Source organism: Pseudorasbora parva, chromosome 17 (genome assembly GCF_024679245.1).
Source record: "Pseudorasbora parva isolate DD20220531a chromosome 17, ASM2467924v1, whole genome shotgun sequence".
Taxonomy (NCBI): domain Eukaryota; kingdom Metazoa; phylum Chordata; class Actinopteri; order Cypriniformes; family Gobionidae; genus Pseudorasbora; species Pseudorasbora parva.
The window spans coordinates 5,665,299-5,690,063 of record NC_090188.1 but is presented as its reverse complement, the minus strand read 5'-3'; the positions used below and the strand labels follow the sequence as shown (position 1 = coordinate 5,690,063).

Here is a 24,765-nt window from a genome sequence, read left to right as displayed (position 1 = left end):
AAAAATCCAAAACCTTTTCAGGCATAATCTCATTAAATACGTCCTTAAGTGAAGTAACTTCATAAAAGAGCATTCTGCTTGTAATAATTCCAGGACAATCCAATAAAATATCGCTGAATTAGAATAGAAAGACTGAAATAGTATTTTCTTGTAAACTTTACTCCAAAAAGGGTTTTTTTTTTACTTTGGAATTTTTTTTTTTTTTTTTGCAGTGAGGGTGGAAAAAATCAACTTAATTTATTTTAAACAATTTAAAACCTTGTACGTCACAAACATGCATTATTTACTATGGGTGGTTGCTTGAGGGGGTCAAAGTTTGTTTCTGTACTATGACCAATAACACATAAATGATCACACACAGGGCTGAGGATGAGCAGAAGTTCGGTCAGCGCTTTGCAACCACAGATTATGTGTAGGTGTAGCAAAAAGCTAATGCATTCCAGAGGTTAGTCAGTTGTGAGTTTTTATGCATTTGTGAATGGGCCATGTTGAAGTCTGTACCTGACTTGCCCCACACTCAAGAGGATCGTCACCGTGAACGGACATCTGGTAGCGGGCGTACAGCGCAGCTGACTGCTCGTACGATGCCAGGAAGTCTGGGTCCTCAAAGCTGACTGGCACTAGCCTCACCTTCAGAGTGATGGAGGAATAATTAGAGGAAGGAAGGATAACGGTCCAAGAGGAGAAGACAGGTGAATAAATGAGACGGAAGGATAATGGGACATGAAAAAATTGGACAAAGGAAAATGTAGAGGAAAGGGAAAGTAGGGTAAAATGTGTTGACAAGGGAAATAGTTAATACAAATATATCAATGGATTGATTTAAACAACATACATCACATATCAAGTGTTTTTGGGTTCATATTCACTACAAATATCTGTTCATAAGACCTTTGAAATGTAACCTATATCAGGCACTGGTCTTAACAGGCAATGCTTATTCATATTTAAATCGCAACATCCACAAATTTCACAATTTAAACAAATACAATTATTTAATATCATTCTTAAAAAAAAAAAAGGTGCTTTATTGACAAAACATTTAACATCCACAGAACCTTTCCATTCCATGTTCTACACACTAAGGAAAAATGTTCTTTTAAGAACTGTTCACTTAAAGGTTCTTTAAGAACTAAAATGGTTCTTCTATGACGTCATCATTGAAAAACACCCTTTTGGAAGCTTTATTTTTAAGAATGTGGTTTGTTATATGAAATTAGAAAATCTTGGTCTCATTCTGTATTTTTGCACATTTCGGTCTAAACCTTTATATTGTTCGACTGAATGGATTGTTTATGATCCAACAGTAAATCAAATAAGCAACTGAATACTTAAAGTAATAAATCACATCTATGACAGTTCACATTATCACTTTCGCATATGAAAGTGGGTCAGAATGGAACAATGAGACCTAAAAATTATATGCATTAAGATTCTTAGAATTGATATTGCATCTTCTTAAATAAAGAGTTAATATGAACCCAAAAATAAAATTGAACAACATTCCCAAGCTGTCTTACAATTTACTTAAGCATTTCAGAATTGCTTCCAACCATTTAAAGAAAGTTTTCTGTTGTGATGAACGAGGTGTCGGTACCAATATTGGTTAATATTAGTGATTAAAAAGTTTGATTAGGGCTGATATCGGATGTAATTAGGGCATAATTATGATATGACAGTTTATAAAATTCAAACAGTATAATCTCTTTATCCATATTTTTAAAGAAGAGAGCAGTTTGTGATCTGTTAAACGGTTTGTATTATAATGTTCTGATGCACCTAAAACACATTGAAACGTACAGATATAAAGCACATGTAAATATATTATGTAGATCATCATACTGGTATGTTATCAGCCATTGCGTACAAAATTATGGTTTAAAAGCCAGAAAAAATCATTCCTACCACTTTTTTTTTTTAAATTCAAGCAACAGAGAAACTTTCTGTGTGTTTCAGAGTTGAGTAAGACAGGAAAGGGAATGTGCATTATTGATTAAAAGTCAGAGATGTTTGAGGGTGGGGTGGGGGGGTTCTGAAGGTGAGGCTGGTGCACTGAAGCCGTGAAGCTCTGCTCAAGGTCTAAAATTACATTCCTAGACTATCAATGAACCTCAGGAATTACAGGTTAACACTTCATGTTGGGGAATAAGTACTGGTCCCTTGACAAAAAAAGCCCAATCGAAGCTTGTTCTACCTCTTCCAATGTGTTGAGCACAACAAAATCAGCAGTAAGGCATGAATACCCTGACATACTTCAGTGCGCACAGAAGTTAAGAAAAGCCAAAGATTGAAGTACTGTATAAGACCAAATCAAAGCAAAAATCCCATTCGCAGCTTTAATCTAGTAAAATAACTGTTCAAGAAAGACAAGGTGTTTTTCAAGTTGCATTTTATAAATGTGTTTCAGTCACAATCCTAGTTGAGATCCTGGTTGTATTTGAGCGACAAAAACATGTCTCCAACTGATTGATCAGTTGTAAATCAGTCTGACCTTCTCATTACAGTACAAAAGGCCATTCGCGAGTCTGGAATCAATAGAACAACATCACAGCATATGTTTGTTACATCATGCAACTAGCAAAGTGCACATTTCTCATTCATTATGCATTTCTTAGTGCCCAGTCTGCCCATTCTTTCATCACATTACATTCAGACAAGCTGCTAAATATGATAAATTATGAAACCGTTAAGTTGTTGCGTTGCTGATTCAGCTTCGGTGCTACGACAGAAAACACTGATGATGATAATGGATCGTAATTTCTCACATTACTCAACAAATTACTCAAATTTCCCACAGAAAATTGCAGAATAGTCAGAGTTCAGAATAGTTCAGGTGTTTGACACATTAAGCTGTGGTGCTTATGTAAAGGATTTGGGATTTGGGTAAGTTTGGGTTAGTACATAGTCCATAGATAGCTATTTAATGAACACTTTCAAGGTCCAGAGAGGTAGTTTCACAACATTCAATGTGACTCCAGTGGTTTAACCTTAAATGTTATGAAGTGACAAGAATACTTTTGTGCGCAATAAAGTATATCATTACAATAAAGTAATGACTTTATTCAACAATTTCTTCACGTCTGTGTCCGTTTCCCATGCTGTTGATGTAGTAAACACAGTCCAGTGCTTCAGTTACATCAGAGCCATGCCAAAACGCCGGCTTACCATTGGCCGATGCAGTTCAAGTGAGCACCAGGCCCCATTCGTGGCATGCTGACCAATGTAAACTGCATAAACTGTGTATTCTGTTCGCTTCATAACATAAAGGTTAAAGTCACATGGACGTCACATTAACTATTTTAAAGGGGTGATGAATTGAGAAATCAACTTTCCCTTGAGCTTTTGATATATAAAAGGTCATGGTAATATAAGATTATCCTGTAAGTTTCAGTGCTGAAAATGTCCTTGTTGGCCAAAGAAAAAAGCTTTTATAGACACCAGGCACAGGAATTGATCGTGTTCGCATCTTGACGTCATCGACTGACGAAACACTCCTCTACAGAATAATAAGCAGGTGTAATTCAGTAGCCTCGCCCATCGACTCATCGGATCACGCTAGCCAGCAGCAATAAACATGCCAAAGAAGATTGCAAGATATTGAGCTATTCCTGGTTGTGGAAGAACACAGTCGTTGCATTAGCTTCCATTTGATCCTAATATTAGGAATGTGTGGTTGAACTTTATTTTTAATCAAGTTCCAGCTCACATGGAGGAGACTGGTGTTTACTTCATTTCACTGCGGGATTGTTTGTAAACAAATCTCACAATGCTATTCTTCTATATTGGATCTGACAGGAGGAATGGTGCAACACACTTATGTGAGTAAAATGTGTTTTTTATATGTAATAGTATTGCATTGTTATAGATCGTTTTGCTTAAGTGTATAAATCATTGTTTGTTTGATAAAGACGTACTTCAATCATTCCGGTAGCTGCTCTCAAAACAGTCTCTCCATCATGTGAACTGAACTGACAGTGGCATAGATATGACAGGAGCTGAAGCTCATTAAATATGCAAATCTTATTTAATCCTAGCAGTGGACATTTACTTCCAAGTCTCCAGTGCCCATCAAAACCCAGCGTTTTGGAGAGAGCCTCAAAACCAGTGTAGAAAATAGCCTATTACTTATTAGTTATGATGTTTTTAAATGTAAAAACCACACAAAAGGCATTAGTTCACCTCAGAAAAAATCATAAAAAAATTAAAAAGCCAGTTCATGACACCTTTAACAATGTTTGTACTACCTTTCTGGACACTGAAAGTGATAATTAAAATGGAGGAGTCAGGAAGCTCTTAAATTTCATCAAAGAAAATGAACAAAGGCCTTACGGGTTTGTAACGACATGAGGGTGAGTAATTAATGACAGAATATTCATTTTTGGGTGAACTAAACCTTTAAGCTCCATTTTACCAATATCATTCCTATTTATTCTGCTCATCCTTTCTCGCCCTTCCTACCTTTACATAAACAGTGATAAAATACCACAGTCATAATAAGAGCAATAATTTTAAATACATTTTTGTAAAAAAAACCTAATGCTGTATGAAAACTACACAGGCATATCAAGAGCAAAAGCCAACAAACAGAACATTCAATGAATGTCCACTACCTACAAGAAGCTTTTTGACTAAAATTGGTTTCCTTGTTTGGCTTGACAAGAGGAAAGAGGAGGTAAAAGAACTGTGTAAGAACCCAAACATCTTAACAGCAACAAACTCCTCGTTTTACACGGGCACCTGTAGAAACACTGCCCACACAGTGCGGATAGGAGCATTTTCCTCATTTCCTTGCAATTTCTCTTTCGCCCTCTTTCCAGGATTAGATTCACACTGTTTCGCAGAGTTTCCATGGCTTATATCCATTTATTTCACTTCTTGCTGCTTTAGCCTTCCCTCATTTCCTGTCTGCTTGCTTTTGGTTTCTTCCTCCTCACTGCCGTTTTAAAACACTGCTCATTAAAATCAGTGCACTGCGATTTTTTTGCTTACAGGTGCACGTGTTCTCTACCTCACATTTTCACCCATCTGGGAACCTTTCCCTCCCATGCATCAAATATGCATCCCCCATTCTTGTCGAACGTCTTATATACACAAATGTAAGCTGATGTCACAATCCTTAAAATATTATTTGGTTTGGAGATCAAAGTAGGAGCATGGCCATATCAAATGTGCTCAATGGCTAGAAAGAGAGAGCCCCTCAGCCCTGGATCCCCTGACCTGGCTCTCGGTAGGTTTGTCAGGTGGGTCCTTGTGAATGGCCATCTGGTAGAGTTTGTACACTTGGTATGAGGCATCAAATGTAGCTTTGAACTGTGGACTGGGAGGGCTGGAGCGCACTAGCCTCACCTTCAAATATGAGAATGAGCATCAGAGGGTTAAATAGAAAAATGACAGATTCTTTCCAAGAAACAAGCCAAGAAAAGGTTAATAGTACAGCGCTGTAGGAGAACCGTGAGCATGGAACATCTTATGATTTGGAATGGAAACAAAATTTAAAAAAAGGTGTACATGCACTTCTCTTTGAAGCACACGGGTGAATCTAATCTCATCTCAAACAGGTCAAGAACATGTTGTTACAAAAAAGGAAGAAAAAAACATTAAAAGATAAGAAACATAAAATCATATTTGGCATAAAAGAAAATAAACATAATTTGTACATTTCATAATTTAAATATTTATGCATTGTGACACTTATGACATTATATTTAAGTAATGTCCAAATAACATCCAAATCTCAATCTATGTAACAGCAAAAAAATTGTGTAAAAAATTGTATACAGAATTATACAAAAAGTATGCAGATTACAAAAATAATAATTTAGCAATAACTGAAAAACATGGAAATGTGATGAAAATGAGTATGAACATTTTGGGGGGAAAAAGTGATTTGAAAGAAATGTAACATACATACATAAATAGGTGCTGGTCATATAATTAGAATATCATCAAAAAGTTGATTTATTTCACTAATTCCATTCAAAAAGTTAAACTTGTATATTATATTCAATCATTTACACACATAATGATGTATTTCAAATGTGTATATATTTTAATTGTGATGATTATAATTGACAACTAAGGAAAATCCCAAATTCAGTATCTCAGAAAACCAGAATATTGTAAAAAGGTTCAATATGAGCATTTTTATGCTCATAATTTTCAGTTTGCCAAGATTTCTAAAAATCCTTTCTTTGTAAAATCCTTAGTAATATTCTAATTCTGAGATACGGAATTTGGGACTTTCCTTAGTTGTCAGTTATAATCATCAAAATTAAAAGAAATAAACATTTGAAATATATCAGTCTGTGTGTAATGAATGCATATAATTTACAAGTTTCACAGAACTTCTTGATAATATTCTAATTATATGACCAACACCTGTACATACACATAAGTGTGTATATATATATATATATATATATATATATATATATATATATATATATATATATATATATATATATATATATATTTATATATATATAAATAAGTAAATCTCATTAAAAAAAATATTTTATGTGTTAATTTATCTTTTTTTTTAAACAGTTTTATAAATATTTTTTTTCATTTGTTGGAGTGTAAGCAGCAGTAAGCATAAGGACCACTGATTTGCAGGTATATGAGTAAATCTCCTGATGAAGAAAATTTTTATGAAAGTGTAAAAAAATAAGATAAAAAAAAACACAAAAGAGACATATTCATCATATTACTGCATTTGTTTGTTTGGGTGATATTCAGCATGAGTTCAGCAGCGCTTTATAGATTATGTGTGAGACTCGTGAAAACATTTTTGTATTAACATATTATGTACCCTCTATGATGCATACTAACATTTCTAACATTTCGAAGCAAAATAAATTCTGAAAGTTTTTCAACTAAATATCCAAATAAAATTTATTTATTAAGTCTTAATTAATTGTATAAACTTTAATACTGATCTGCTAACATTGTCGCTATATGATAAATTAAAATAAGCTGATAACATCACTGTTTTCTCCAGAAGGACTGTACAGCCGAATAAAATTTTGTTGTAATATTGTTCTATTTAACACTGTGAAGCTGCTTTGAAACAATCGTCATTGTAAAAGTGCTAGATAAATAAAGTTGACTTGACTTGCCATGCATGGCCCAAAACATTAAATCTGATTCACCCACTAATAAAATTTATAGAAATCAAGTGCATAATATAATGCATCTAGATGTGCATTTTCTCAACAGAATTTTACAGTCCAAAAAAAACTTTGTTCATTGATAAAGAACCACTTCCTGGTCCTCCAAGTAATCCAAACTGTAGAGAAGACAAGAACACATGACTTCCTGCACTAATGATTTAACACAGACCTGCAGTGAATCAGTCTCTAAGTGTCTCCTTATATACGTTACAAAGGAAACGTCCGGAATTTCTAGGCACAGTTAAACTGGCTTTCATTATCACATTAACAACCATAGTCAAACACAGGAAATTATGAAAAGCTATAACAACGCTCAATACTTTAGGTTATGATTTAAATTTCAAAGGATTATTTATTTTCAAAAGTAGTTATATGTATATAAATTAATCCAACCAGTAGCAAGCTAGCTATACATGTTTAAATTTGGCACATAAAGATGCATTAACACTAGGTTAATAATACCAAACATAACTGATTCTCATACGGGATTAGAATGACATGAGGGTGAATAATTCAAATAAGCATATGCACTTACAAAATGCAGGTCACTATCATTAAATTACATGACAGTCCAGTCATTCTGTAACAGTCTGCAGACAAACTGATGCACTTGCTGTATAAGGGTGTAAGAAGTCTAACATAAGTTTAAAACATTTAACTGTGGGATCAGATGTTATGTTTGATTAGTAAAACTGAGCTTGACATCTAACAGGATCATCAGTGTTTGCACAAGGACAAACTGGCCTCAGAATTGAGGCGGCAAATCGAAATCCATTCCTCCAAAAAAAACATTTAATTGCCTGGCGAAGCTGTTCCTAATTAAAGGACCTCTCACTGAGACATTTTCATTGGACGAGGTGCTTATGGTTCACAAGTTCCCCAGAAGAGCATGACTGGGGGATTTAGATTCAATTTTATTTTATTTGGCCGGCAATGAATAATCTCTTATTATTGCTTGGCCAAGTTAATGAAGATATTTGCGACTTTTATTTCAGATCAACATAAGTAAAGACTTTTAATCTGCTGGCCGATTCTCTTGAGATGTGGATATTTGATTAAGTGTCTGAGGAGTAACCAAGACAAAGAGAGAGCAGTGCTGTCAAAACAGCTCAGAGATTTCAAATTATATGGGAGGTGAAAGGGTAGAAGTAATGGCTTCACAAACTAAGATGTGAAAAGATATTGAGCATGGGGAAAGTTATAATGTGCCTTTACTGCCCTCTGCAGGTGTAGTGGGGGATTCTGATAACCATATTCAATCATAATTTATCTTGAGAAGACACAGGCACGTTTACCTTTTTAAGGAACTTTCTGGGTTCAGTACAAGTTAACCTAGAGAGAAAGCACAATAATGATTTTAACAGAAAATCTTTTGATTAATCACTTTTTTAAACTAATAAAAAATAAAGGTCACAGTCAAGCACTTACAATAATATATTTTCAAGTATAATTTATTCCTGTGATCCAAGATGAATTTTAAGCAACATTACTCCAGTTTTCAGTGTCACATGATTCTTCAGAAATCATTCTAACATGATTTATGATTATAACCAATGTTGAAAACAGCTGCATCATATTTTATTTTGATTAGAAATCTAAATGTCAATTTTGATGAATTTAATGCATCCTTGTAGTATTATTTTATTATTTTCACCAAACACAAAGAGAAAACTTTAGACAGAAATTCCATGCAGTCTTTTTCCATACTATGAAACTGAAATTTCCATACAATGAGGCGAAGATGGGGAATATCAGTCAATAATGACTTAAATTACTTTAGAAGATTAGAAGTGATTTGATGTACTTATTGTGTCTTTTTTGGAGCTTGCCATTTAAAATCATTGCACTTTTACTGCATGGAAAATAATTGCTAACATCCCCTTTTGTATGCTACAGAAGAAAGTGCTATGGAAGCTTGTTTCCACCACAGAATAAAACAAAAAAATGCTAATTGCAACTTTAAATTTCACAATTCTGAATTTGTTTCTCCCAATTCTGACTTTATAACTCGCAATTGTGAGATAAAAAGTTGCAAAAATGTCTTTTAAAATGTCTTACTCTGTGGTGGAAACAAGCTTCCATAGAAGAGAGCTCAACCTTTTTTAAATTTTTGGGAAAACTATTCTTTCAACACTGAACCCGGAATATTCCCATAAGGGTTTCCGCATCAAAAGCCCAAGGTAAGGCTAGAGGTAAAACCGTACCAAGGTTTCTTAAAGTAATCTTTTCGCTGTCAAACAATGAGTGCTTCACTTAGATTGTAGTGTGTGTGATAAAACACACTCCACACGTGTCTGATTGGCTGTATGTAAACAACTCATTAGGCTGGGTGTCTCTGAGGTCCTTCTCCGAGGGCTTAACGACCCTTACAACTGAGATTTACAGAAATTAGCCCTAACACCCCCATTTCACAAGCGATAAAAAGACGTCTGGAAAGGAAACGTATGATACTCCACGCACTGCTTTAATAGCTTTCGTTTTCATCATGTGCCAGAGAGATAAGTGGTAACAAACAGACTTCAAGGATGGAGTTTAACCAGCATCAAACTACACTCTGACGGTTTATATTTCGACACAAGGATCTGACACGGAAATTGCATTGTTGAATAAATACATGCACAAATTGTTTGTTTGCATGAGAAAGTTCATAATCATAAAAGAAGAGTTTTTGTGCACAACCACTTGCTTTTAGTCTGTAAATGCAGAGGATTTGATCATGTATTGTTTCTAAAGTGATCCACTAACCTTGTTCAGATGACAGTGACATTGACTGCTATCCACTTAAAATAATTGAATGACATATTGAAGTCAATCAAATCAATCCAGTCAGCAAGCTAATTGAGGGATGAATCGCCCCAGTGCTGTCTCCAGGGACAATGACGTTTGGGGTATAAGATGGCCTTTCATAAAGACTTGCTTAGAACGCAAAAACACTGGCTGTTTACCCATGCTGACTTCACCCAAGCAATCGCAGCAAAAGCAGGAGAGGATTGTTTGTGTAGAGAATGGCCTGGAATATTTACCCAAGATACTCAAGCCGGTGTGTGATTGTTGCAGTTTTTGAGAATGGTTCAGGGTCAATTTTTATTGGTGCATCTTCTCTTGCTTTGGCAAGTTTAGTTACTTGACCGAAAAAAAGAATTACACACAAGCAAATTCATGACTTACCTCTAAACGGTGCTGCGGGTCATTGGGTAAGGACTCCGTAATGAATTCCTCCAATGATTTGGGCTGATTAGATGAAGATTTTGATTGGGCTGGACTTGGAGAAGACACAGTTTCTTGCTGCTTCTGTTGCTCCTTTTGAAGTCGTCTCTCTTTCCTGATGTCCTTTGCTTTCCGACACAAAGGCCTGTTGGGGTCGGCTCCCTTACCTAGAATAAAGACGACAACAATAATAGAAGAGATTTGAGAGTTGATTAACTCTCTTATAGTGTTGTCAAAAATATCGATATTTCGATATATATCGATACTGGAATATCTGAAACGATACGATTCTCAGTTTTTACAGTATCGATATCAGCTGCGCTCTCCTCTCCGACCGAAAGTGAGTTGACACACACCGGCATATTCTCACTCAGCCCGGTTAACCTCTGAGCACGGCGAACGCACATTCTGCTGGACTTTTTCCTCATGACAGTGTGTTAGTGTTAGTGTGTGAACGGTCTGAATTTCGCGCGGGATTGCACATAAATTAATTCTACTAATCCCCGCAGATTTCGTGCTCACATCTGAAGCGCACACACACAGCCTACCGTAATAAAGCCGCCTCTGACATGATACAAATGCAAACATTTGCTTATTTTTCCAGCTTATTATTGGTCAAATACACTCAAAGAACTATCAGTGCACATCTGGAAGAGTATTAACGTTAACACAGTCGCAAACAGTTCATGAAGAAATGAAGAATGAGTAACAGGAACAGTGTTTAGGATCCATGCGTCCGTTATCTTAAAGGGACCGCAGTCATTTGTTATTCAAACTACAAAAAGACAAACGATCAACTGCTCGACTGATCAACTTGTGTAACTTTAATAGTTTCATCTGTACGCTATTGAATTTTTTACAAAGAACATTATGTATTACTATGCATTTTTTTATTCAATTTCTTATCTAAATGTTATACCTGAAAAAAATGTATACCTGAAAAAATAAAGCAGTCTATTTAATTTGTATCTTCTATTCTATTGCATTTATTTGTGCTATTGTTTGTAATCTGTTTATTTGTTCTTATTTTATTACTGTATACTCGTCTTTTTAAATTCAATTTACCATTCGAAATCAAGCTTTCTTGTGCTGTGTGTAAGCTATTGCAACACAATTATGTTACCCCATTGTAAAAAATACATTGAGATAGCAAAAATTTGTGAGATAATTTTAATAGTAATTGATCAATAATTGTTCAAATCAAAATTATGCCCAACCCTAAGGAACATGCTGGCCACATGAATTTTTAGTAAAAAATAACAATAATAACAAGTTCAGTTGTCATATTAAGCATCTTATCTTCTTTTTTTTTTTTTTTTTAACTGTGGTATCGATTTAGTATCGATATATCGATATTTTAGTCTGGTATCGTATCGAAGTCATAATTTTGGTATCGTGACAACACTACTCTCTTAATGACATTACTCCATTCTTCAGGGTCACATGAACCTTTAGAAATCATTCTATTATCAATGTTGAAAACAGTCGTGCCGTTTCATATTTTTGTGAAAACTGAGAAATCTTATGGACCACAAAACTTTTAAATGGTAGTATAATTAGCACAAGGGCAGCTTTATTGATGACGAATTTGTTTTATTATTGATGCTTTACAAAGTAAGGTATGACTTTAAAATGACTTTAAGGTATGACTTTGTCACTTTGTGACAATTTGCCACTATATACTATGCACTTGTCACTACTGACCATTAGAATCCCACTGCTGACAAAAACCGTGAACTTTCAAGACATTATTGGCGTTAACAAGATTCTATAAAATAAATAGAAGGAAATGTTAAGTTGTTAAAGGGGTCCTGACCTGAGAAATCAAAGGTGCTTTGATCTTTTCACAAAAGAGATCTTGATACCATTAAAACATCCTGACACTTGCCTACACTGGATGCGAGCGTTGGGTGAAAAAGCAAACAGGACCCATTATAAATCACTAGTGCTGTCTACACTAGTACACTGGCTACAACATCAATGTATAGAGAAGTAATGTTTGCCACAGGCTTTATTTTACACCAGAAAAAAACTACAAAATAAAACCCCACAGGAAAATCTCGAAGGAACCATTAGACTTTAATTAGACATAAATTAGACTTTCAGGTTCTATATATTTGTTTAAGTTTTTGTTCAAAGAACATAAAATAATCCATGTCATGACCTCTTTAAAATGAACATTAGTTTTATAATGAAACGCATTTCTGAAGAGTTAATTAAAGGTGGAGAACTCAAGTCATTCATTATTAATTTATTGGATGGTGACATGAGTTTTTAAGTTATTAAACTTTTTATTTAAATTTGTTTGCATTTAGGAAAATGTGCACTGATGAATTGACGAGCAGCAAAGTAATAAGGTCAACTATTTTGATTTCGTGTTGACCTGGCTAGCTACATGTGGCAAGTGTAATTTAAAAAAAAAAAACATATGCCCACAGGCAGAGGCACACCCTGTGACTAAAATATGTCAAATAAATAGTTCTGCACAGTGGAAAACTTGACATCTCCAAAAAGAGTAGAGGAAAACAGCAGCAGGAGTCTAAAAACCTGAGGGCCGAAATCCCCAATGAAACAAAACTAAGCATCCATTTACAGACTACCACATAAACTGTGCGGCATGTTGCTGGTGATATCTGGTAGAGGGGTGAAGACTACAGGAGAGGTATAATCAATAACAGCTCTCGTGTATATCTCACATTTGGAGCCGTTTTGCTGGGTGTGAGAGCATGTTTCCGTAAGTGGCTCGCGGGCACGTTTGCAAACCGTAGGAGTGCGTGATCCTTTGTACGAGTTACGAGCACGATGTGTGCGCTCCAATGAGTCGTCCAGTTTGCGTTAGTCCTCCCGTTTAGATGGAAGTCATTTGCGCTCCTCTGACATCCATGACATCATCGCAGCAGTAAAACAACACAGGCTCTGTTTGTTGACTCCCGCTGCTTTTGCGAGGATTGTTCAGACCACTCGCACATTTAAATGAAAGTGTGAAGATGGTTGTTCACTTTCCCAAAAGGAAAGTGTGGTAATCCCAGATTGCGAACGACAGGCAGGCTGGTGAGGAAAAGGGGTGACGGCCAGGGTCATTGCATCAGTTACTGTTTCAGAGTGTGCGGGAGCAGCCCTGGCAGTCGGCCATCCATTTACTATTGAGAAAAGACTAGCGCGTGTGGTATATGGTATACAGTAATGGTGTAATGCCAAGCTAACACTCGGACACACACTCCAGTCATTAACTTGCATTGCAGTTTATCGCTGACAACTGTCAATAACCTCATCACTTTATTTCACCTAATAATGTTTATAATCTGAAGCATTTCTAGCTATAATTACATCTCCGAGGATAATTTAAGTGGTGTTTGCTGGTGCAAAACCTGCTGATTTGATTTAAGGATGCTTCCCTGGGGATTGCAATGCATTTCCCAAAGTCTTGTGATATTCTGGCCTCTACAACATGGCTTTAGGCGACTGAGCTGAGTAACTGGCAATTATGAAAACAGATGCACATATTTGACACAAGAAGTGTTTGTAATTGCAAAATGAAATGTTCATATCCTGCCCTAGTGGTCATGAACCATTTGTTGGACTGCTAAAACAGTTTATGTGTGATAATGTATATTAATCTTTGACCGTATATATCTGTGTACAATAACCTGCTCACTCCCTATTTCTCTCTTTCCCCCCCTCAATCTCTCTGGACCGACGCCAGCCCCTCGGAGTGCTCCCGGCATCCCATGTCAACAGTTTACACGCCGACATCCTGTTTGGAGCAATAAGGAAAGCAGGGCCATTTCCTGCCTGTCCCTGTGCCAGCCACCGTCGAGTGTCAGCCTGCCCGACTGTCATCAAACCCTTCACCCCGCCTGGGGGACGAGGGGGTATACAAGAGCACTGCTGATTGCATCTCACAAAATCTGTCAGGAGTGTATAAATCAAATAAAAATTCATTAAAATAAGGAATCATATACTGCATTAAAAAAAGAGAAACCATTATGATTTGTTGCAGTGTGACCAAATATATTTCTTCATAAACCAAGGCCTCAAGAAATGATGACCACGTCACAATTTACACTATTACTGATGTAAAAATGGTAAGGAATGAATACTTTTATTCAGTAAGGATGCATTAAAATGATCAAACGTGACAGTAAAGACATTAATAATGCTACAAAAGAATTCTATTGGAAATAAGTGCTGTTCTTTTGAAGTTTCTATTTATCAAGAAATCCTGGGGGGGGGAAAAATCATGGGTTCAACAAAAAATATGAAGTAGCACAATTTTTTTTCCAGCATTTATAATAATACGAAATGTTTCTTGAGCAGTATATTAGACGGACGGACGGGCAGAATGAAGGATGGACTGATAAAGATAGATTTTGGGTGATATATGGCCTGGACATGTTCTGGATACGTTTCAAGGGATTCACCCATGAACAACAAAAACAGTGTTTACTTCCCTTCTTTAATTTAAGTTTTAAAAAAAAATACAAACAAAAAAACTGTTTTAGAAGTTATCTTTAGAAGTGCAGCATTAACCGGATACAACTTGCTATACAAAGCACAAATCTGGACCAGCTTTAAAAAGCACATTGATAACAGACTATTTACACTTTCCTCAAATAAATCTGGCCTTTACACGCTTCGCATGAGACGTGGGACCTCCTTCAGGACCTCCGAGCGCTGCTCTGTGACTTCCTCTGACAAAGAGCCAGAGTCATTGAGACAATTAGCTCTTTCTTAACATTCATTCTTCCCTCTTTTCCTGTTAATACCTCCAGTTGACTTAGAGGAGGGAATGTTTCCGGCAAGGGTTGTAAATACGGCAAAGGGATGATAGAGATGTTGAATGGCTTTCCTCCAAACCAGAGTAAACATGAGCGAGAGAGCTAGAGCAGATGCTGGGCCGCATCCAGGTCGAAGACAGCCTGCGTTCTGTTACTTGCACTGTTTTACTGAATCCTGAGCGGATCAGAGCCGGTGTGGTGCTGTTTGATTATAATACAGGAGAGTATTGTATGAATTTATCTTCACACTACCCAAGCACACACACCAAGAAACCCCTTAACACGGGTTCATGGTCCCTGGTACAACTCACAAATGGTTTGAAAGCAATACAGCTGCTTAGGATCAACAGGGAAGAGATTTGAATCACTTGTCACTTTATCACTTTCCGCCCAGTTACGACAGTGTTATGATGCAAAAGCAATTAGACTCTTTTACGTTTCTTTTGCATTAGAAAATTATTAGTATAGCACCTTCCACATTTCATTCCAAAACAGCTTTACAATAGACAATGACTAGCAATATTTTCTTTAGCAAGCAAGCCAACTAAAGCAAGAAAAATATTCTTAAAAGGACAGTTCACCTAAAAATTCTGACCTCGTATTTCACTTGTTTTCTTCTATGGAACACAAAAGAGACATTTTGAAGAATGTTTGTGGTCCAAACAACATATTATATTTGCATTCACTCACTCTATGGACTAAAAAACACACTTTTCCAAATATCTTCCTTTGCTCCACAGAGGTCAGAAAAGCATACAGGTTTGCAGACGTGATTGTGCGTAAATTATCTATCATTCCTTTAAGATCAAACCTGAGGAGGAACCAATATCGAACTCAGAGAGCTCATCTTCCACTGACTGCACTGAGGTCAGACAGACCTTTAGCAATAAACACGTGCTGATGCAAGAGGGCCATTGTGTGCAAGGGAGAGATAAACTCTGACAGATCCGTTCCTGCGGAAGACACATTCTCCCTATCTAGCACTTAACAGTTCGTAAAAAGTCCAGAGCTGCCTTTCCTTAAGGACTCATGGACGCACATATACTGTTGCACACACTCATATACATGCAGCAGCAACTCAAAGACACATTCCTTCAGATATATTCACTCCTGCAGATAAACACACACACTTCACCGACTCCCTGAGGGAACAGTGTAAGGTATATTTGCTAGGGATGACTCAGGGCTGGGTGAATTAGAGCTGGCACACTCCTTTATGAGAGGAAAACATATGGAAAGAAGAACAGTGGGGCGTGGGGAAGAGAAACACTTTTACTACCTGGACCAGCCTTTACTGGCAGCCAACACCGAAGGCTCAGAGTCAACATGAAATCAAAATATATTTTGTAATACACATTCCTGGTCTTTTAGTGCAACCACTCAGAAACACCATACACTAAAAAAATGCTTTTTCTACCCAAATCCTGGGTTGAGCCTTTTGGGTCATTTTTGGGGCTTCTTTTTTCAGTATTTTGGTAGTTACAGTGGAAACAGGACAACAGAGACCGGTCAATTACACTTGAATTACTTCTAAAACGTTCTAAACATCAACTTCTATATTTGTTTAACGAGCTAAAAGGTTGACAATATGTATTAAAAACTATATAAAGTATACTATACTATAAAACATGATCAAAATAAAGGAATTATCATGGAAGCCAGTGGAGTATTTTACAAAGGTTTAGAAGATCTGTAGACATTAATTCGTGTATTAAGTAAAAAAATTAAAAATAAGCTAGTATAATAGTAAAAATTAAGTATTCTAAATCAATTTGCTGGGTAAATTAACCCAACGTGTGTTCCGTCCTATATTTACCCAGCCCTTGGGTTGAAAACAACTCAAATTGTAGCAATCACCAGAAAAAAACCTAGCAGCAACCAGCTACCAACACTTTAGAAAGTAATCAGAACCACGCTGAAAAAAAAAAAAGTCTGCAGATATTGGCAAATCTAGTTAATTAGTTTCTCATTAACATGAATTATGAGTGAAAGTCTAGGCCTGTTCACGTGTACTCACTTCACTACATTCAGCTCAAATACCCAGAGAAACCATATACAGATTTTGTTGTTTATAACCGGAGTGTTAACCTCCTGTGAGAAATCAGTCATTTAGCTCCGTCCACGTCAAGGCTAACAACAGACATAACTCAGACATAAAGATGGTCATAAAGCAAGCTGCGATAAATTTGTCACCAGGTGGTTTCCGTTTGGAGATGGAGAGAGCGAGAGTTTTCTCCTCCTTTTGGGAGCCTCTATAAATCCTTCCCATTTCCGGACTGTTCTGTTGGGGGGCTCATTCCAGGGGTCTGTAGATGAATGAGACTTTTAATTTGTCTAAAATTCATATTCAAATACGTATGGTCCTTGTGCCTCAAGTCTATGGGGAATAATTTATACATCTCGGCTCACAGCACTTCACCCTTGGAGGAAGTAGCAAGTAGATACTTCTGATAATGCAGATTCTTTTTTACATTTACCTTAAGGATAAGATGGTGAAATTGTGTAACATAGGAAGTGACACTTGCAGGAATAGCTATCTTACTTACACAGAATATGTTTAAGATATTTAAAAAAAAATTACATCCCAAGAGAGGCATCACATTTATTTCTGGACACATGCTGCCCTCTATTGATCCTCAGCAGAATCCCTTGTTTTACTATTCTACGTTTCTAGAGGCAAGCACTCATGTACCAGACACTTATCTTTACTCACTTGTCCGGTTGTAAGGTGACAGCTGATTCTTATTCAGAACTGGTTTTATTTTTGGACCGCAATGATTATAATATCATTAGGTTCCCTTAATGCAGTGGCTCTCAACCAGGGAGCTGTGCCCACTAGAGGGCATCAAAAAGACTTAAAATGATTTCAGATAAGACGAAACAAGCACTAAAATTGTATTTTAATTTAGCCCTGTTAAGAGAGCCAAGACATTTAACTCGTATTCCATTTGTCTAATAGAAGAGTCAATCATAGGCCAATTTTAATTTTTTGGGTGAACTATCCATTTAATTGTTTTTAACGATCTTAATCAACTAAAATATTTTCAGTGCTGCACTGCAACTGATTCTCCAACCAAAGGCATCAATTTTGCAATGCAGTAAATCGATGAAAGAAAAGCACTTCGATCATGTCTTTTCAGTCATACTTTGATATGTTTACACGACAGCAAACTACAGATAAAAAAACAAAACACTCAGGTGTTTGATTTGGGTAGTGCTAGAAAATATATAGCCTACCTGTCTGTGTAAGCCTATTACATAATAAACTAAAAGTAAGTAAGTATCATCTTTTCTGACTTTTTACCATACTTTCACCTAAAATTAATAATTAAATACAAGTTTAAATGGGCAAAACTTCTATCAATATTTTTGATTCTTCATTTTCTTTTCTATCATACTCCAGTTCTTGTTAAAACTCACTAGACATACTTATTCTGTGCATTTTCAGCACTTTTTGTGAGAAATCCTATTTATTTTCTCCATTAAGAAGTGTGCTTTTGCTTCAAGCATCAGCAGTGCATCAAAAATACTCAACAACAAAAACCCAGCTTCATTGCTGCTCATGCTACACTCCTGCAAGTGTGAATGCAATCATTGCTTAACATGCTGCACAGCGGAAAATATACACAGTGCTCACGTGCCGCTCACACTTGCGGTGTGAACCGGCCATAAGCCTGAATCTGGTTGGCTGACTGAAACAATCAATCGCTACTTTGGACAAAAAAGAACCAAGAACTGTAATTTTGTTATTTGAGAGTTAAATTAGTGTAGAGACTGACCTTTTTTAGGCATAACATTTGAGGTTTTTTCTGCTGAAGCAGGCACAGCGTCTTCTCTGGGCGTTGTGGGTGCCGTTGAATTGGTGGAGTCTGTGTCAGGGCTGGTGGTAATGTCTTGTACTTCACTATGGTCTATTTTCAGAGAATCTTCAGGTGGTGGTCGAACATCTTCTTCATGCACAGAGTTCATGGACTCTCCTAAATAAATCAACATTTACATTTAAGCTGACCATCATGCTAACAGCTCTGATGCCATCAACTAGAGGTATTCGCTCACATCACACTGCTACTTTGAACCATCAAATTATGCAGCGCCACATTTCCCAAAAGCATTGTGAGCCTAAGTTGATCGTAAACCAACTGCACCAAAGGACTGTACAATCTATTTGGGCTTACAATGTTTTTAGGAAACACAGCCCAGATCATTTTAAAGAAAACCACAACTGGGAATGGGTGCAAAAAAAGGAAATTCTAACACACATTCACAAGAGCATCACAATGCATGTTTGTTGTGTTGAAACGAGAGTATACATTGTTGCGTGAACGTGCATTGGAGATTAATATTTTGTAAATTAAGTGGTAAATTATGGGGGGGGGGGGTGCAAACAAAGTGTTCACATCAATGGAGTCACATGGGCCCCATTTACACTGCATGGTTCAAGTGACCCAATTCCGATTTTTTCCTCTCATGTGGCACAGATCGGATATGACATGTGAACGTGTAAGCAGGAAAAAAACGCATGAATTCCGATATCCTCAGATCGGATTCAGGCCTCATTCATATGTGGTAATAAATCCGATATGATTCGGATGCGTGCATTAGCGTCTGCCATGTAAGCGGTCAAATCGGATATTCCCCCGAGTCATACGTCATTGAAAAAAGGACTGAGGTGAATGACGTCAACTCAGGTGGACGCAAACTGCGATCAAGGGCCAGTGTTGCCAAGTTACTTTACTTGGCTACTTTAACACAGTTTTGAGTTGCAATTGGATGGGTTTTGTTGTGAAAAGCTGGCAACCCTGTCAAGGGCTCACCTCTTTTTCTCCGCCTTACGAGAGAAATGTTTTGCCGACCTTTAAAGATGTGTGGAACAGTGCAGACAGCAAAACATTGTACAATCATTTTGTCTGCTTTCCATTGCATATCACGCTGTTTTACTTCCTTTCACCGGTTAAGAATGTCTTGGGCTGTTTTGCCAGTGTACAGTGTAAATGCAAATATCGGACATGGGTCGCTTTTGAAAAGATTATGTAAGCGGGTCGTCAAAAAAATCGGACATAGTCACCAAATCGGAATTGTGCATCAAGACCTGCAGTGTAAATGCAGCCATGGATTACTTTCATGATGTCTTTCCTACTTTTCTGGGGATTAAACGTGGTAATTGTGTAGACCGTCAATGGAGGGACAGAAAGCTCTCAGATATCATCAAAAATCTCTTAATTTGTGTTAAGAAGATGAACAAAAGCTGTTCTGGTTTTAAATGACATGAGGGTGAGTAATTAATGACAAATTACATTTAGGGGTGATCTAACCCTTTAATGTACAATTAAACAAACACCCTCACACAAGATTTGTAAATTTGTATATCTAAATGGTATGAAATGGATCTTGTACTTGCAAACACAAATTTTAGCTCATAAACAAGAAAATTTGTCATGCCCAACACAACACACAAACAATTTAAGCATGAGAAACAGAAAATAACATTTAAAAAAAAAGACAAAAAGAAAATGTAGGAGAGATAACACACGATGCCTGGGTGATAGGAGGGGTATCTGGTTAGTCTGGCCTACAGCAAAGCGCACCTGACAAAAACGACTGGGTTTTTCCTGCAGCTATAGCCACTGTCCTCTGAAGTATGGAAGAGAAGGGCTTTAGACGACTTTTGATTTCTTCAAAAACACCTGGGATGGCATATTAAATCAGACCAGACCACAAGACGTAAGAAACAGACAGAGGCTATACCTGTAGAAAACACTGCCTTAGGAATGCAACTCTTCTTACTTTAGCTCAAATTACGACTGGGCCAGATATAATCAGACATAATTTTGTGCCAATTAAAATTAAACAACATTGTGAAAAAGAGACACTTTAATAGTCTTTGATTTAAACTTGTTGTGAATTATTTCAAACTGTCCATGTTTGTGTCATCACTGAAAAATTTTCATCTGCAAAATTCATTAAGTGGCATTTCTTATCCAGCAGCCATATCACCCTGTAGCCCAAGACTGGTTTCCCACTGAAGCTAAGCAGGGCCGAGCCTGGTCAGTACCTGGATGGGAGACCAACTGGGAAAACCAGGTAGCTGCTGGTAGAGGTGTTAGTGAGGCCAGCAGGGGGCGCTCACCCTGTGGTCTGTGTGGGTCCTAACGCCCCAGTATAGTGATGGGGACACTATACTGACAAAGAGCACCGTCCTTCGGATGAGACGTTAAACCAAGGTCCTGACTCTCTGTGGTCATTAAAAATCCCAGGATGTTCTTCGATAAAGAGTAGGGGTGTAACCCCGGCATCCTGGCCAAATTTGCCCACTGGCCTCTGTCCATCATGGCCTCCTAATCTTCCCCATATCCTGATTGGCTTCATCACTCTGTCTCCTCTCCACCAATCAGCTGGTGTGTGGTGAGCGTTCTGGCGCAATATGGCTGCCGTCGCATCATCCAAGTGGATGCTGCACATTGGTGGTGGTTTGAGGAGATTCCCCCTTCTATGTAAAGCGCTTTGAGTGCCTAGAAAAGCGCTATATAAATGTAATGAATTATTATTATTATTATTATTATTATTATTATCTATCTATCCATCCATCCTGAATCTGGTTTCTATAATTTGAATACTGAATGTAATCTTTAATTTAATTTATATATATATAAATTATCAGCCAGTAGGGCTGGGTGATATGGCCAAAAAAAAAAAAAAATCCCCGATTTTTTGCCAAAAAATTCGATTTACGATTTTAATCGATTTTATTTTTTATTTTTTTTATTTTTTCAATGATAAAGAAATTGTTCAAAACAAGTTTTAACTTTATTTTGTTTAGGTAAAATATTTGCGGCTTGGTAGAGTGCCTACCTGGGGTGCAAAACTTTCAGCATAATAACCCAGATCATTCCACAGTATAAATGGGCACCATATCTTTTGCAATATACAGTATACATATCAAAGGTTTACTTATTGATATGCAGATCAAATTAACTTTTATTAACAACAGTAATGTGCAAAAAAAGTATAGGGAAAATTTTAATGTGATGCTCTTATTAAATATAGATTACCATTGTTCTTCAATAGTCTCACACTGAACTGACCGACAGCTTCAGTTATTATTAAATGAGCTCTTTACTTGCTTTCTGTGTAATTTAGTTTTTCATGAGACTTGGTGACTTCATACTTTTCTCCATATATTAGGGAGTGGAAATGGCTAATAAATCAATAAGTGCTCTTCTGCTGCTTATAGTGGTGGGCACTGCATATCTTTTTTTAATAAAATATGCTTGTTTGCTAGCCTAGAAATCTAGACGCACCCTAGCGGCAGCAAATTTAATTTGCCCGCAAGTGTGGTCTAGCAACTCTCAATTCCTATCTGAGCTGTATTCCTCAGAATCTGGACGGCCCAATCACATCGTGTAGGTAGGCTATAGAGTCGGCGGGCGGGGCCATAATGACGACGGCCGAGTTGCGTTTGCGTGCTTCTAGTAACACAGTCTTCTAGTAAACACAGAAACTGGCGAACGGCGGCGGTCTTTCGAATCAGCTTTGACCGCGCCTCCGGAAGACTTGGAGTTAAGCTTTCCTCTGAGAAAAGAACAAAGAGCGGCACTGAAGTCATTCTTAAAAAGGGAAGATGTGTTCGGAGTTTAGCCGACCGGATACGGCGAATGTTTAATCAGTCAGCGAGCTCCCCTTGACCGCCGTTGCTCCGATTGGTTGTAGCGCTATCCTATCGCGTGCAGAGGGAGTTTGAAAGACAACCGTTCATCCCGCCCCTCGGATTGAGCCCTGTCTATGGTGAGTTTCCAGACCAAACATCTTGATGTGGGTCTGGCTTGTCAGGCTACTTGTTTGCCACAAAATGGATTAAACATTAAAAAAATAAACTAAAAGACTATTTCTTTCACAAGACCCCTTTAAACTTTTAGTTTTACAAACCATCACATTAAAAAATAGCATATTTTGGATATTTAGAGCTTTAGTGCTGGAAATAAGTGCAGTAAGTGTACAAATAAGTGTACGAAACCATTGGAAAGTGCTTGAATTTCAATCTCAAAAGGTTGTACGAATCCTGAGATAAATAATGACAACAACATTAAATCCATGTGGTTTTCCTACAGTAAATCATGGTGAATGTTGGTGATTTGTGACTGAAACCCCTGACCTTCGCTCATGTTGTCTCCACGTCAGCTCTGTTTGATCTGATATCTGTGGTTTATAACAGGATTCTGCGCCGAACGCTTCCACTAGATCACAGTAGGGATGTTATTAATTCTGTGGTGAATTTAAACGCTCTCTCACTGGATCTCCAGCGCTGTGTATCGTGTCTGTCACTAGATCGGCCTGTGTGTGAGTTCGCGCTGCATTCGTTGTCCACGCAGCTCAAATGAGCGCAGCTCCGTTCAGACGTCAAACACACTTTGCAGCGGGGTATTGTTAATTGTTCTGTGAAAAGCTGAACCAATGATACATGTTGTTAGATGCTATCCTTGTTTGTGTATCTCTGTGGTACTGGCAAACGCGCAGGGGAGGGCTGAGCCATTACGGGAGCCCAGAGGGAGCGTCAGCAGATTTTAAAAAAGAGAAAAACGATTTTCATTCACAAAAATCGACATGAAACTACAAATTCGAATTAATCGATAAAATCGATTTATCGCCCAGCCCCATCAGCCAGCCTGCAAGTTAAGTAAAAAATCTACTTAAACCGATGCTTTGATTTGTGGAATCACAATGTTATTTTCTCTCAATGTTAGGAAGTAATGAAGAGGTTTTAAAATTATTGTACAAAACACCACCAAACAGCCAATCATTTAGTAAATGGGCGCTCGCTCGCTCACCTTCATGTCCCTCATCACACCGCTCTGCTGGCATCTCTCCTTTGGAGAGAAACTTGTTCACTCTCTTCAAGGTCTTTTTGTGAGTCTTCGACGGATGGAAGTTCAAGGCATGGCACCTGCCAAACAGTGAGTCCAACAACTAGTAAAGCACTATACAAATCATTCATTAAACATTAATGTATAAAGAAAGAAAAACACAATATTTGTATCCACCAAATTAAGCTGCGGTCACACTAGACTTTAACACACAACATTTCTTCAGACACTGCAATGGTCGTGATATGAAGTCACGCTCTACGACGTCTTTTTTATAAACTAATTGAACATATAACAAATATTTATACAACAATCTACTTAACTTCACTTTCTTTTACTTTAGCCAATAGGTCTTCTACTGGTCACACGTCTTCACGTGATGTGAATTCGCAGGTCAGAGTTCACAAAACTTTGGACGCAGCGAAATGTGAAACTTGCATCAGCTTGCATTTGCAGTCTGACGCATTTTGCATGCTTAAGAATAGAAGTCAATGGAATGAAAAGCTTAGTGTTACCGCCCCTTTATGCACATTCAAGAGGATCACTCAATAGTCAAAATCCTTTAAGATATTCATTTTTTTTTTTCATAGATCTTATATACACAAGCAAGCTTTTACCTGATGGTGTACTGTGGGCAGCATGTCTTATTCATAATTGGCTTGTAAATATATTTGCCACTTCTAAAAAAAAAAGGAAAAGAACAAAGGGAGATACATTTAAATATAAGACGATTAAAATGTAGCCATACAT

At 37.2% G+C, this 24,765-nt stretch overlaps 1 protein-coding gene across 3 annotated transcripts in view; it reads right to left on the bottom strand.

Moving 5' to 3' along the window:
- Window positions 1–24,765, bottom strand: part of LOC137044569 (arginyl-tRNA--protein transferase 1) — a 102,786-nt gene that overhangs the window by 71,077 nt on the left and 6,944 nt on the right. For 2 of the 3 annotated variants that reach the window (XM_067420627.1, XM_067420625.1), the window contains exons 3-7: window positions 24,633–24,695; window positions 23,980–24,095; window positions 18,937–19,134; window positions 10,341–10,546; window positions 502–630 (exon numbers count right to left, since the gene is read on the bottom strand). In XM_067420627.1, coding sequence (XP_067276728.1) covers window positions 502–630; window positions 10,341–10,546; window positions 18,937–19,134; window positions 23,980–24,095; window positions 24,633–24,695 — 712 coding nt within the window. Of the gene's footprint in view, window positions 1–501; window positions 631–5,217; window positions 5,347–10,340; window positions 10,547–18,936; window positions 19,135–23,979; window positions 24,096–24,632; window positions 24,696–24,765 lie in introns of all 3 variants that reach the window. The other variant, XM_067420626.1, reaches the window with a different exon arrangement.